The 12994-nt window shown below is 44.9% G+C and overlaps 1 protein-coding gene across 4 annotated transcripts in view; it reads left to right on the top strand.

Moving 5' to 3' along the window:
- The window catches only part of RTKN (rhotekin), a 149241-nt gene that overhangs the window by 117833 nt on the left and 18414 nt on the right, over positions 1-12994 (top strand). For all 4 annotated transcript variants that reach the window (XM_069745013.1, XM_069745010.1, XM_069745012.1 and 1 more), the window contains one exon: positions 6631-6796. In XM_069745013.1, the coding sequence (XP_069601114.1) occupies positions 6631-6796 (166 nt within the window). The remainder of the gene's footprint in view (positions 1-6630; positions 6797-12994) is intronic.

Raw genomic sequence — 12994 nt, forward strand, 5'->3', positions numbered from 1 at the left:
CTGAATTCACTCCTGTGGTCACAAGTGGTACTGCAGCTTCTGAGCTTCCTCCTTCAGGTGTTCTGGTGAGCTCGTTAACTGCTTCATTACTTAACTCCGCTTGATGCTGCTATCCTTGCTCCTTGTCAATGTTTCAGTGTTGGATCTGAGCTTCTCCTGATTGTTCCTGTGACCTGCTGCTCTGTATAGCTAAGTGCTTTTTGTTTTTTTGTTGCTTTTTTTCTGTCCAGCTTGTCTTTTGTTTTGCTGGAAGCTCTGAGACGCAAAGGGTGTACCGCCGTGCCGTTAGTTCGGCACGGTGGGTTTTTTTTGCCCCCTTTGCGTGGTTTTGCTTTAGGGTTTTTTGTAGACTGCAAAGTTCGCTTTACTGTCCTCGCTCTGTCCTAGAATATCGGGCCCCACTTTGCTGAATCTATTTCATCCCTACGTTTTGTCTTTTCATCTTACTCACAGTCATTATATGTGGGGGGCTGCCTTTTCCTTTGGGGAATTTCTCTGGGGCAAGTCAGGCCTATTTTTCTATCTTCAGGCTAGCTAGTTTCTTAGGCTGTGCCGAGTTGCCTAGGTAGTTGTTAGGCGCAATCCACAGCCGCTTTTAGTTGTGTTTAGGATAGGATCAGGTGTGCAGTCTACAGAGTTTCCACGTCTCAGAGCTCGTTCTTGTATTTTTGGGTATTTGTCAGATCACTGTGTGCGCTCTGATCGCTAAGCACACTGTGTTTCTGGATTGCCTTCATAACACCTGTCATTAGCAAACATAACAGTACAAGGAGCCCAAACTAATGATTCTCAATAGAGGGAAAGAAAAAGTTCTGACATCATTTTTTTTTTTTTTTTTTCTGCTCTGTGTTCATTTTTTTTTTTTCCCCTAGACATTTGGGTGATTCTGGACACAGGTGTGGACATGGATATTCAGGGTCTGTGCTCTTCAATGGATAATCTCGTTATAAATGTACAAAAAATTCAAGATACTATTGATCAGAAATCTATGTTAGAACCAAGAATTCCTATTCCTGATTTGTTTTTTGGAGATAGAACTAAGTTTCTAAGTTTCAAAAATAATTGTAAGCTATTTCTGGCCTTGAAACCTCATTCTTCTGGTAATCCTATTCAACAGGTTTTGATTATTATTTCTTTTTTGCGCGGCGACCCTCAAGACTGGGCATTTTCTCTTGCGCCAGGAGACCCTGCATTGAGTAGTGTCGATACGTTTTTCCTGGCGCTCGGATTGCTGTATGATGAGCCTAATTCAGTGGATCAGGCTGAGGAAAATTTGCTGGCTTTGTGTCAGGGTCAGGATGAGATAGAAGTATATTGTCAGAAATTTAGGAAATGGTCAGTACTCACTCAGTGGAATGAATCTGCGCTGGCAGCTTTGTTCAGAAAGGGTCTCTCTGAGGCTCTTAAGGATGTCATGGTGGGATTTCCTATGCCTGCTGGTTTGAATGAGTCTTTGTCTTTGGCCATTCAGATCGGTCGACGCTTGCGCGAGCGTAAATCTGTGCACCATTTGGCGGTACTGCCTGAGGTTAAACCTGAGCCTATGCAGTGCGATAGGACTATGACTAGAGTTGAACGGCAGGAATACAGACGTCTGAATGGTCTGTGTTTCTACTGTGGTGATTCCACTCATGCTATTTCTGATTGTCCTAAGCGCACTAAGCGGTCCGCTAGGTCTGCCGTCATTGGTACTGTACAGTCCAAATTCCTTCTGTCCATTACCTTGATATGCTCTTTGTCGTCGTTTTCTGTCATGGCGTTTGTGGATTCGGGCGCTGCCCTGAATCTGATGGATTTGGATTATGCTAAACGTTGTGGGTTTTTCTTGGAGCCTTTGCGGTGTCCTATTCCATTGAGAGGAATTGATGCTACACCTTTGGCCAAGAATAAACCTCAATACTGGGCCCAGCTGACCATGTGCATGGCTCCTGCACATCAGGAAGTTATTCGCTTTCTGGTGTTGCATAATCTGCATGATGTGGTCGTGTTGGGGTTGCCATGGCTACAAACCCATAATCCAGTATTGGATTGGAATTCCATGTCGGTATCCAGCTGGGGTTGTCAGGGGGTACATGGTGATGTTCCATTTTTGTCGATTTCGTCATCCACCCCTTCTGAGGTCCCAGAGTTCTTGTCTGATTATCAGGATGTATTTGAAGAGCCCAAGTCCGATGCTCTACCTCCGCATAGGGATTGTGATTGTGCTATCAATTTGATTCCTGGTAGTAAATTCCCTAAAGGTCGATTATTTAATTTATCCGTGCCCGAACACGCCGCTATGCGCAGTTATGTGAAGGAATCCCTGGAGAAGGGACATATTCGCCCATCGTCATCACCACTGGGAGCAGGGTTCTTCTTTGTAGCCAAGAAGGATGGTTCGCTGAGACCGTGTATTGATTACCGCCTTCTTAATAAGATCACTGTTAAATTTCAGTATCCCTTGCCATTGTTATCTGACTTGTTTGCTCGGATTAAGGGGGCTAGTTGGTTCACTAAGATAGATCTTCGTGGTGCGTATAATCTGGTGAGAATCAGGCAAGGAGATGAATGGAAAACTGCATTTAATACGCCCGAGGGTCATTTTGAGTATCTAGTGATGCCGTTCGGACTTGCCAATGCTCCATCTGTGTTTCAGTCTTTTATGCATGACATCTTCCGTGAGTATCTGGATAAATTCCTGATTGTTTACTTGGATGACATTTTGATCTTCTCAGATGATTGGGAGTCTCATGTGAAGCAGGTCAGAATGGTTTTTCAGGTCCTGCGTGCTAACTCTTTGTTTGTGAAGGGATCAAAGTGTCTCTTCGGTGTGCAGAAAGTTTCATTTTTGGGGTTCATCTTTACCCCTTCTACTATCGAGATGGATCCAGTTAAGGTCCAAGCCATCCAGGATTGGATTCAGCCGACATCTCTGAAAAGTCTGCAAAAGTTCCTGGGCTTTGCTAATTTTTATCGTCGCTTCATCTGTAATTTTTCTAGCATTGCCAAACCATTGACCGATTTGACCAAGAAGGGTGCTGATTTGGTTAATTGGTCTTCTGCTGCTGTGGAAGCTTTTCAGGAGTTGAAGCGTCGTTTTTGTTCTGCCCCTGTGTTGTGTCAGCCAGATGTTTCTCTTCCGTTCCAGGTCGAGGTTGATGCTTCTGAGATTGGAGCAGGGGCGGTTTTGTCACAGAGAGGTTCTGATTGCTCAGTGATGAAACCATGTGCTTTCTTTTCCAGGAAGTTTTCGCCCGCTGAGCGTAACTATGATGTGGGCAATCGAGAGTTGCTGGCCATGAAGTGGGCATTCGAGGAGTGGCGTCATTGGCTTGAAGGAGCTAAGCATCGCGTGGTGGTATTGACTGATCATAAGAACTTGACTTATCTCGAGTCTGCCAAGCGCTTGAATCCTAGACAGGCCCGTTGGTCGTTATTTTTTGCCCGCTTCGACTTTGTGATTTCGTACCTTCCGGGCTCTAAAAATGTGAAGGCGGATGCTCTGTCTAGGAGTTTTGTGCCCGACTCTCCGGGTTTATCTGAGCCAGCGGGTATCCTCAAGGAAGGAGTCATTGTGTCTGCCATCTCCCCTGATTTGCGGCGGGTGCTGCAAAAATTTCAGGCGAATAAACCTGATCGTTGTCCAGCAGAGAAACTGTTCGTCCCTGATAGGTGGACTAATAAACTTATCTCTGAACTTCATTGTTCGGTGTTGGCTGGTCATCCTGGAATCTTTGGTACCAGAGAGTTAGTGGCTAGATCCTTCTGGTGGCCATCTCTGTCACGGGATGTACGTACTTTTGTGCAGTCCTGTGGGATTTGTGCTAGGGCTAAGCCCTGCTGTTCTCGTGCCAGTGGGTTGCTTTTGCCCTTGCCGGTCCCAAAGAGGCCTTGGACACATATTTCGATGGATTTCATTTCTGACCTTCCCGTTTCTCAAAAGATGTCAGTCATTTGGGTGGTCTGTGATCGCTTTTCTAAAATGGTCCATCTGGTGCCCTTGGCTAAATTGCCTTCCTCCTCTGATTTGGTACCTTTGTTCTTTCAGCATGTGGTTCGGTTGCATGGCATTCCTGAGAATATTGTTTCTGACAGAGGTTCCCAGTTTGTTTCAAGGTTTTGGCGAGCCTTTTGTGGTAGGATGGGCATTGACCTATCCTTTTCCTCGGCTTTCCATCCTCAGACTAATGGCCAGACCGAACGAACCAATCAGACCTTGGAAACATATCTGAGATGTTTTGTTTCTGCAGACCAGGATGATTGGGTGTCCTTTTTGCCGTTGGCTGAGTTCGCCCTTAATAATCGGGCCAGCTCGGCTACCTTGGTTTCTCCATTTTTTTGCAATTCTGGGTTCCATCCTCGTTTCTCTTCAGGACAGGTTGAGTCTTCGGACTGTCCTGGTGTGGATTCTGTGGTGGATAGGTTGCAGCAGATCTGGACTCAGGTAGTGGACAATTTGATCTTGTCCCAGGAGAAAGCTCAACTTTTAGCTAATCGCAGACGCCGTGTGGGCCCCCGACTTCGTGTTGGGGATCTGGTTTGGTTATCTTCTCGTCATATTCCTATGAAGGTTTCCTCTCCTAAATTTAAACCTCGTTTTATTGGTCCGTATAGGATTTCTGAGGTTCTCAATCCTGTGTCTTTTCGTTTGACCCTCCCAGACTCCTTTTCCATACATAATGTATTCCATAGGTCGTTGTTGCGGAGATACGTGGCACCTATGGTTCCATCTGTTGAGCCTCCTGCCCCGGTTTTGGTGGAGGGGGAATTGGAGTATATTGTGGAGAAGATTTTGGATTCTCGTGTTTCTAGACGGAAACTCCAGTATCTGGTTAAATGGAAGGGTTATGCTCAGGAAGATAATTCCTGGGTTTTTGCCTCTGATGTTCATGCTTCCGATCTTGTTCGTGCCTTTCATGCGGCTCATCCTGGTCGGCCTGGGGGCTCTGGTGAGGGTTCGGTGACCCCTCCTCAAGGGGAAGGGTACTGTTGTGAATTCTGTGGCTGAATTCACTCCTGTGGTCACAAGTGGTACTGCAGCTTCTGAGCTTCCTCCCTCAGGTGTTCTGGTGAGCTCGTTAACTGCTTCATTACTTAACTCCGCCTGATGCTGCTATCCTTGCTCCTTGTCAATGTTTCAGTGTTGGATCTGAGCTTCTCCTGATTGTTCCTGTGACCTGCTGCTCTGTATAGCTAAGTGCTTTTTGCTTTTTTGTTGCTTTTTTTCTGTCCAGCTTGTCTTTTGTTTTGCTGGAAGCTCTGAGACGCAAAGGGTGTACCGCCGTGCCGTTAGTTCGGCACGGTGGGTTTTTTTTGCCCCTTTTGCGTGGTTTTGCTTTAGGGTTTTTTGTAGACTGCAAAGTTCGCTTTACTGTCCTCGCTCTGTCCTAGAATATCGGGCCCCACTTTGCTGAATCTATTTCATCCCTACGTTTTGTCTTTTCATCTTACTCACAGTCATTATATGTGGGGGGCTGCCTTTTCCTTTGGGGAATTTCTCTGGGGCAAGTCAGGCCTATTTTTCTATCTTCAGGCTAGCTAGTTTCTTAGGCTGTGCCGAGTTGCCTAGGTAGTTGTTAGGCGCAATCCACAGCCGCTTTTAGTTGTGTTTAGGATAGGATCAGGTGTGCAGTCTACAGAGTTTCCACGTCTCAGAGCTCGTTCTTGTATTTTTGGGTATTTGTCAGATCACTGTGTGCGCTCTGATCGCTAAGCACACTGTGTTTCTGGATTGCCTTCATAACACCTGTCATTAGCAAACATAACAGGAGAGTCTGTATTACACCTGTGATATTACACGGGGGGGGAGTGTCTGTAGTACAAGCGTGATATTACACAGGGGAGTGTCTCATTACATGTGTGATATTACACGGGGAGACTCAGTATTACACGTGTGATATTACACAGCGGAGTGTCTGTATTACACGTGTGATATTACACAGCGGAGTGTCAGTATTACACGTGTGATATTACACGGGGAGTGTCTGTATTACACGGGGGGAGTGTCTGTTTTACAGGTGTGATATTACATGGGGGAGTGTCAGTGTTACACGTGTGATATTACACGGAGGAGTGTCAGTATTACACGTGTGATATTACACGGGGGAGTGTCAGTATTACACGTGTGATATTACACGGTGTAGTGTCTGTATTACACGTGTGATATTACACGGGGGAGTGTCAGTATTACACGTGTGATATTACACAGCGGAGTGTCTGTATTACATGGGGGAGTGTCTGTTTTACAGGTGTGATATTACACGGGGAGTGTCAGTATTACACGTGTGATATTACACGGCGGAGTGTCTGTATTACACGTGTGATATTACACAGCGGAGTGTCTATTACATGGGGGGAGTGTCTGTTTTACTGGTGTGATATTACATGGGAGAGTGTCAGTATTACACGTATGATATTACACGGGGGCGTGTCAGTATTACACGTGTGATATTACACAGTGGAGTGTCTGTATTACACGTGTGATATTACACGGCGGAGTGTCTGTATTACACGTGTGATATTACACAGCGGAGTGTCTGTATTACATGGGGGAGTGTCTGTTTTACAGGTGTGACGTACAGGGACTGTCACAGTCCCGGTGGCATGTATTGGGACACTAGCGGTATTGATGTGTTATGCTCTTTTCTTTAGGAGACCAGGATCCGCTGCTCGGACCGTGACGGTCAGAATCTGTCTCACACTCTGTCCATCAGTAACCGCTATGGATGTGAGGAGGTGACGCACACCGCCAGAGCTGAGAGCCGCGATGATCTGCGCCGCTGGATGGAGGCCTTCTGGCAGCACTTCTATGACATGAGTATGTGTGGTCCGGGCTACCAAAGGTTCAGTTCCAGATTCTTTTCCCTCTTCCTCCTGCCTGTAGTTAGTCCCTGTGATGCGATGATCTTGCTCCTTTCCTCGTTGTTGTCTTTCCTTCTGTCTGGATCGTGTCCTGGTTTCTCTCTGACTGATTAAATGCTTCCCTCTCGCTCTTCTTGTTGGCTGCTTTCTCCAGTCCTCACTCTTATTTTTCCATTCTTCGCTAATGTCCTTCCTCAATACTTTTTGTTCTTCCTCCAATCTGTTTTTTGTACTCTTTCCTCCGTCCTTCCCCCTCTCTTTCTGTCCTTCCTAATCTCTTTCTGTCTTTCCCTGTTTCCTATCTTCTCCTCTTTCCCTCTATATTTCCTTTTTTTTTCTTTCCTTTTATCTTTCTGTAATTTTCTCCGATTTTCCTCCTCTTCCCTTTGTCCTGCTTCAGCTTTTTTCTGTCCTTCCTCTTTCTGTCCTACCTCCTCCTCTTTGTATCCCTCTCTTTTCTTTCTGTCCTTTCTCCTCTCTTTCCATATGTTTATATATTTATCTCTCCTTCCTCCTCTATTTCTGTTTTTTCTCCCCTTTTTTCCTGCCTATCTTTCCTATTTTCTCTCCTCACCTGTATTTCCTCCTTTTTATTTCCTTCCCTCTCTCTTTCTATCCTTCCTCCTCTTTCTTAGTTTTCTTTTTTCTATCTTTATCTTTTTATACTTCCCTTTTTCTCCTCCCTCTACTCCCCTTTTTTGTCCATTCTTTTCTTCCTTTCTCTTCTTTTTCCGTCATTCCCCTTCTAACTTTCCTTTGATTTTTGTGCTTCCTTCTCTTTTTATCCTTTCATCTGTTTTTCTTTTTTTTCTGTCTTTCCTTTGATCCTTCCTTTCATCTTCCTCCATCTCTCATTTCTCTCTCTGTACTCTCAACTCTCTTTAAATGCTTTTTCCTATTTTTTTCTTTCTTCCTTCCCTTTGTCTTTTCTCCATTCTCTTCTTAATTCTGTTTTTCCTTTTTTTGTCATTCCTTTTCTTTCCTGTCTTTTTCTTTCAACCTTTACTCTTTTCATCCCTCCTCCATGCTTTACCTTATTCCTGTCTTTCTACCCTTACCTCTATTTGTTTTCTTTACATCCTTTCTTTTTTGGTCCATCCTCCACTCTGTCCTTTCTATTATTACCGTCCCTTCTCCTCTTTGTCCTTTTTCCTCCACTTCATCCTCTCTTTGTGTCCCTTCTCCTCTCTTTCAGTCTTTTTTCTCCTTCTGGCCCTTTTTCCGCTCTTCCAGTCCCTTTCTGTGCTCCTTCCATCTCAATCGGCTCCTTCCATCTCTTTATCCCCTTATACTGCCTCTTTCTCTGCTCCTTCTGTCTCTTTCTCATCTACTTCTGTCCTTTTTTTGGCGTCTTTTTCCTGACTCCTTCTGTCTGTTTCTCGGCTCCTTCTGTCTCTTTCTCTGCTTTTTCCATCTCTTTCTTCGCTCCTTCCGTCTCCTTCTCAGGTGATTGTGTCCTTTTCTTGGGTTCTTCTGTCTCTTTCTCGGTTCCTTCTATCTCTTTTTCTTGTCTCCTTTCACCTCTTTCTCAGATGATTTTGTCCCTTTCTTGGCTCTTTTTGGCCTTCTCTCAGCTGATTCAGTCATTTTCTCGTCTCCTTCTGTCTCTTTCTCCGCTCCTCCCTTTTCTCACATGATTTTGTCCCTTTGTCAGCTCCTTCAGTCCATTTCTCAGCTCCTTCAGTCCATTTCTCAGCTGCTTCAGTCCATTGCTTGTCTCCTTCTGCCTTTTTCTCAGCTGATTGTCCTTTTCTCAGCTCCTTCCGTCTCTTTCTCTGCTCCTTCTGTCCTTTGCTCACATGATTTTGTCCCTTTGTCAGCTCCTTCCGTCTTTTTCTCAGTTGCTTCAGTCCATTTCTTGTCTCATTCTGCTATTTTCTCAGCTGATTGTCCATTTCTCTGCTCTTTCCGTCTTTCTCCGCTCCTTCTGCCCTTTGCTCACATGATTTTGTCCCTTTCTGCCCTTTTCTCAGATGCTTCAGTCCCTTTGTCAGTTCCTACTGCCTTTCTCAGATGATTTTGTCCATGTATCTGCTCCTTCTGTTCCTTGCTTGGCTTCTTTTCTTTCTTCTCTTTTTATGTCCTTTCTCCTCTTTGTGTCCCATTCTTGTCTGCTTCTGTCCCTTCCTCTTGTCTTTCCCCTCTTTTTCTGTGATTCCTCCTCTCTTTCTATTCTTTCTCCTTTCCTTTTGTCCCTTTCTTTTTCAATAATTCTTTCAATTTCTCTGCTGCTTTTGTGTCACAGGTTTACCACGACAGAGAGGAGCCTCTGTTTAGAAGCACTTCACCTTCATATTTAACGGTTCAGGTTTCTTTTCGCAGTGCAGGGGTTAATCTGCTCAGTTGAGATCTCTTGGAAACTTTCCTGCATTAAGGCTCTCAGCTGTTCACTGTTAAGGTACCTTCACACTGAACAACTTTCCAACGATCACGACCAGCGATACGACCTGGCCGTGATCGTTGGTAAGTCGTTGTGTGGTCGCTGGGGAGCTGTCACACAGACAGCTCTCCAGCGACCAACGATCAGGGGAAAGACTTCGGCATCATTGAAACTGTCTTCAAGGATGCCGAAGTCCCCCTGCAGCACCCGGGTAACCAGGGTAAACATCGGGTTACTAAGTGCAGGGCCGCACTTAGTAACCCGATATTTACCCTGCTTACCATTGTAAAAGTAAAAAAAAAACCACTACATACTTACATTCTGATGTCTGTCACGTCCCCTGCCGGCATCCACAGGGTTAAAACTGCTTTCGGCAGGAGCGCTGCTAATGCACGCGCTGCTGCCGAGAGCTTCCCTGCACTGTGTCAGCGCCGGCCGTAACAGCGGTGACGTCACCGGGGTCTTCACCATCAGAAGGAATCCAGTGAACAGGTTAAGCTAAGGCAACACTAGCGTTAACGACAAGGAAGGAGCGCCTGGTCCCAGGACACCCGACAACAGAGTTGTGACATTTTGTCTCTTTCTCAGCTCCTTCTGTAACATAGTAACATAGTTAGTAAGGCTGAAAAGAGCCATTTGTCCATCTAGTTCAGCCTATATTCCATCATAATAAATCCCCAGATCTACGTCCTTCTACAGAACCTAATAATTGTAAGATACAATATTGTTCTGCTCCAGGAAGACATCCAGGCCTCTCTTGAACCCCTCGACTGAGTTCGCCATCACCACCTCCTCAGGCAAGCAATTCCAGATTCTCACTGCCCTAACAGTAAAGAATCCTCTTCTATGTTGGTGGAAAAACCTTCTCTCCTCCAGACGCAGAGAATGCCCCCTTGTGCCCGTCACCTTCCTTGGTATACACTGATCCTCGGAGAGATATTTGTATTGTCCCTTATATACTTATACATGGTTATTAGATCGCCCCTCAGTCGTCTTTTTTCTAGACTAAATAATCCTAATTTCGCTAATCTATCTGGGTATTGTAGTTCCCCCATCCCCTTTATTAATTTTGTTGCCCTCCTTTGTACTCTCTCTAGTTCCATTATATCCTTCCTGAGCACCGATGCCCAAAACTGAACACAGTACTCTTATGTGCGGTCTAACCAGGGATTTGTACAGAGGCAGTATAATGCTCTCATCATGTGTATCCAGACCTCTTTTAATGCACCCCATGATCCTGTTTGCCTTGGCAGCTGCTGCCTGGCACTGGCTGCTCCAGGTAAGTTTATCATTAACTAGGATCCCCAAGTCCTTCTCCATGTCAGATTTACCCAGTGGTTTCCCGTTCAGTGTGTAATGGTGATATCCCTTCTCCCCATGTGTACAGTCATGGCCAAAAGTATTCACACCCCTGCAATTCTGTCAGATAATACTCAGTTTCTTCCTGAAAATGATTGCAAACACAAATTCTTTGGTATTATTATCTTCATTTAATTTGTTTTAAATTAAAAAGCATCGAAAAGCTTCGAAAGCATCACCAAACCAGGGATTCAAGCTTCAGGAGGCTAATTTGCATATTCCAGGTGCCTTCTGGGAGAAGCGAAGTCTCCCTAAGCCTAGAATTTTTGCCTGTAGGACATTATTGCAAGAGAGCTTGGCTGAGTAGATTACACAAGAAGGAAAACACACAGCAAGTCAGCAGGATCTAGGAGCAACATGGCAGATGTGACAACCTACATGGTGAGCTGCAGCATGTGCTACATGTTCACAGATCGACCAGAAGAAGAATCCAATTTCACCTGTCAGAAGTGTAGACTAGTGGCCCTTTTAGAAGAAAAGGTGCGGGGTCTGGAAGAAAGAATAGCAACTTTGAAACTCATCAAAGAGAATGAAGACTTTCTAGACAGAACAGAAGCATCTCTACTGGTCACAGAAGGTGCAAAAAGTGTCAGAGAACCTCCAAAAGCAGATGAGTGGAAGCATGTGACCAAAAGAAGCAAGAAGACCATGGAGAAATCACCAACCACACAACTGAAGAACCGATATCAAATCTTTGTAGAGGATGAAGATGGCACACCTAAGAATGAAGCAATACCAGCAAGCAAAAAAGAAAAGGGCACACAGCAACAAGTGACAGCAAAAAGTACAGCCAAGAAGCAACGAAGAGTGGTGGTGGTGGGAGACTCACTACTGAGAGGCACCGAAGCAGCCATCTGCAGACCGGACATAACTGCAAGAGAAGTATGCTGCCTTCCAGGTGCGATGATCAAGGATGTGACCGATAGGATACCAAAGCTCTTCAGCTCCAAGGACGTCCACCCATTTCTTCTGATACATGTTGGCACCAATGACACGGCAAGGAAGGACCTACCGACAATCTGCAAGGACTTTGAAGAGTTGGGGAAGAAAGTAAAGGAACTGGATGCACAGGTAGTTTTTTCTTCTATCCTTCCAGTAGACGGGCATGGCACCAGGAGATGGAACAGGATCCTTGATGCAAACAACTGGCTAAGACGATGGTGCAGACAACAAGGATTTGGATTCCTGGACCACGGTGTGAATTACTGGTATGATGGACTCCTCGCCAGAGACGGACTACACCTCAACAAACCTGGGAAACACACATTCGCCAGAAGACTCGCTACACTCATCAGGAGGGCGTTAAACTAGAAGAAGAGGGGACGGGAAGAAAAACATTAGACTCGAACAAAGACGACCCAGGAAAACATACTCAGAAGGGAGGTAAGAACATTTCTAAAACAATCCACAGTGAGGAGATTGGAACAAAACAAAATCCTCTAAACTGCATGCTCGCAAACGCCAGAAGCCTGACAAACAAGATGGAAGAACTAGAAGCAGAAATATCTACAGGTAACTTTGACATAGTGGGAATAACCGAGACATGGTTAGATGAAAGCTATGACTGGGCAGTTAACTTACAGGGTTACAGTCTGTTTAGAAAGGATCGTAAAAATCGGAGAGGAGGAGGGGTTTGTCTCTATGTAAAGTCTTGTCTAAAGTCCACTTTAAGGGAGGATATTAGCGAAGGGAATGAGGATGTCGAGTCCATATGGGTCGAAATTCATGGAGGGAAAAATGGTAACAAAATTCTCATTGGGGTCTGTTACAAACCCCCAAATATAACAGAAACCATGGAAAGTCTACTTCTAAAGCAGATAGATGAAGCTGCAACCCATAATGAGGTCCTGGTTATGGGGGACTTTAACTACCCGGATATTAACTGGGAAACAGAAACCTGTGAAACCCATAAAGGCAACAGGTTTCTGCTAATAACCAAGAAAAATTATCTTTCACAATTGGTGCAGAATCCAACCAGAGGAGCAGCACTTTTAGACCTAATACTATCTAATAGACCTGACAGAATAACAAATCTGCAGGTGGTTGGGCATTTAGGAAATAGCGACCACAATATTGTGCAGTTTCACCTGTCTTTCACTAGGGGGACTTGTCAGGGAGTCACAAAAACATTGAACTTTAGGAAGGCAAAGTTTGAACAGCTTAGAGATGCCCTTAATCTGGTAGACTGGGACAATATCCTCAGAAATGAGAATACAGATAATAAATGGGAAATGTTTAAGAACATCCTAAATAGGCAGTGTAAGCGGTTTATACCTTGTGGGAATAAAAGGACTAGAAATAGGAAAAACCCAATGTGGCTAAACAAAGAAGTAAGACAGGCAATTAACAGTAAAAAGAAAGCATTTGCACTACTAAAGCAGGATGGCACCATTGAAGCTCTAAAAAACTATAGGG

The sequence above is a fragment of the Ranitomeya imitator genome, chromosome 1, assembly GCF_032444005.1.
Source record: "Ranitomeya imitator isolate aRanImi1 chromosome 1, aRanImi1.pri, whole genome shotgun sequence".
Classification (NCBI taxonomy): Eukaryota; Metazoa; Chordata; class Amphibia; order Anura; family Dendrobatidae; genus Ranitomeya; species Ranitomeya imitator.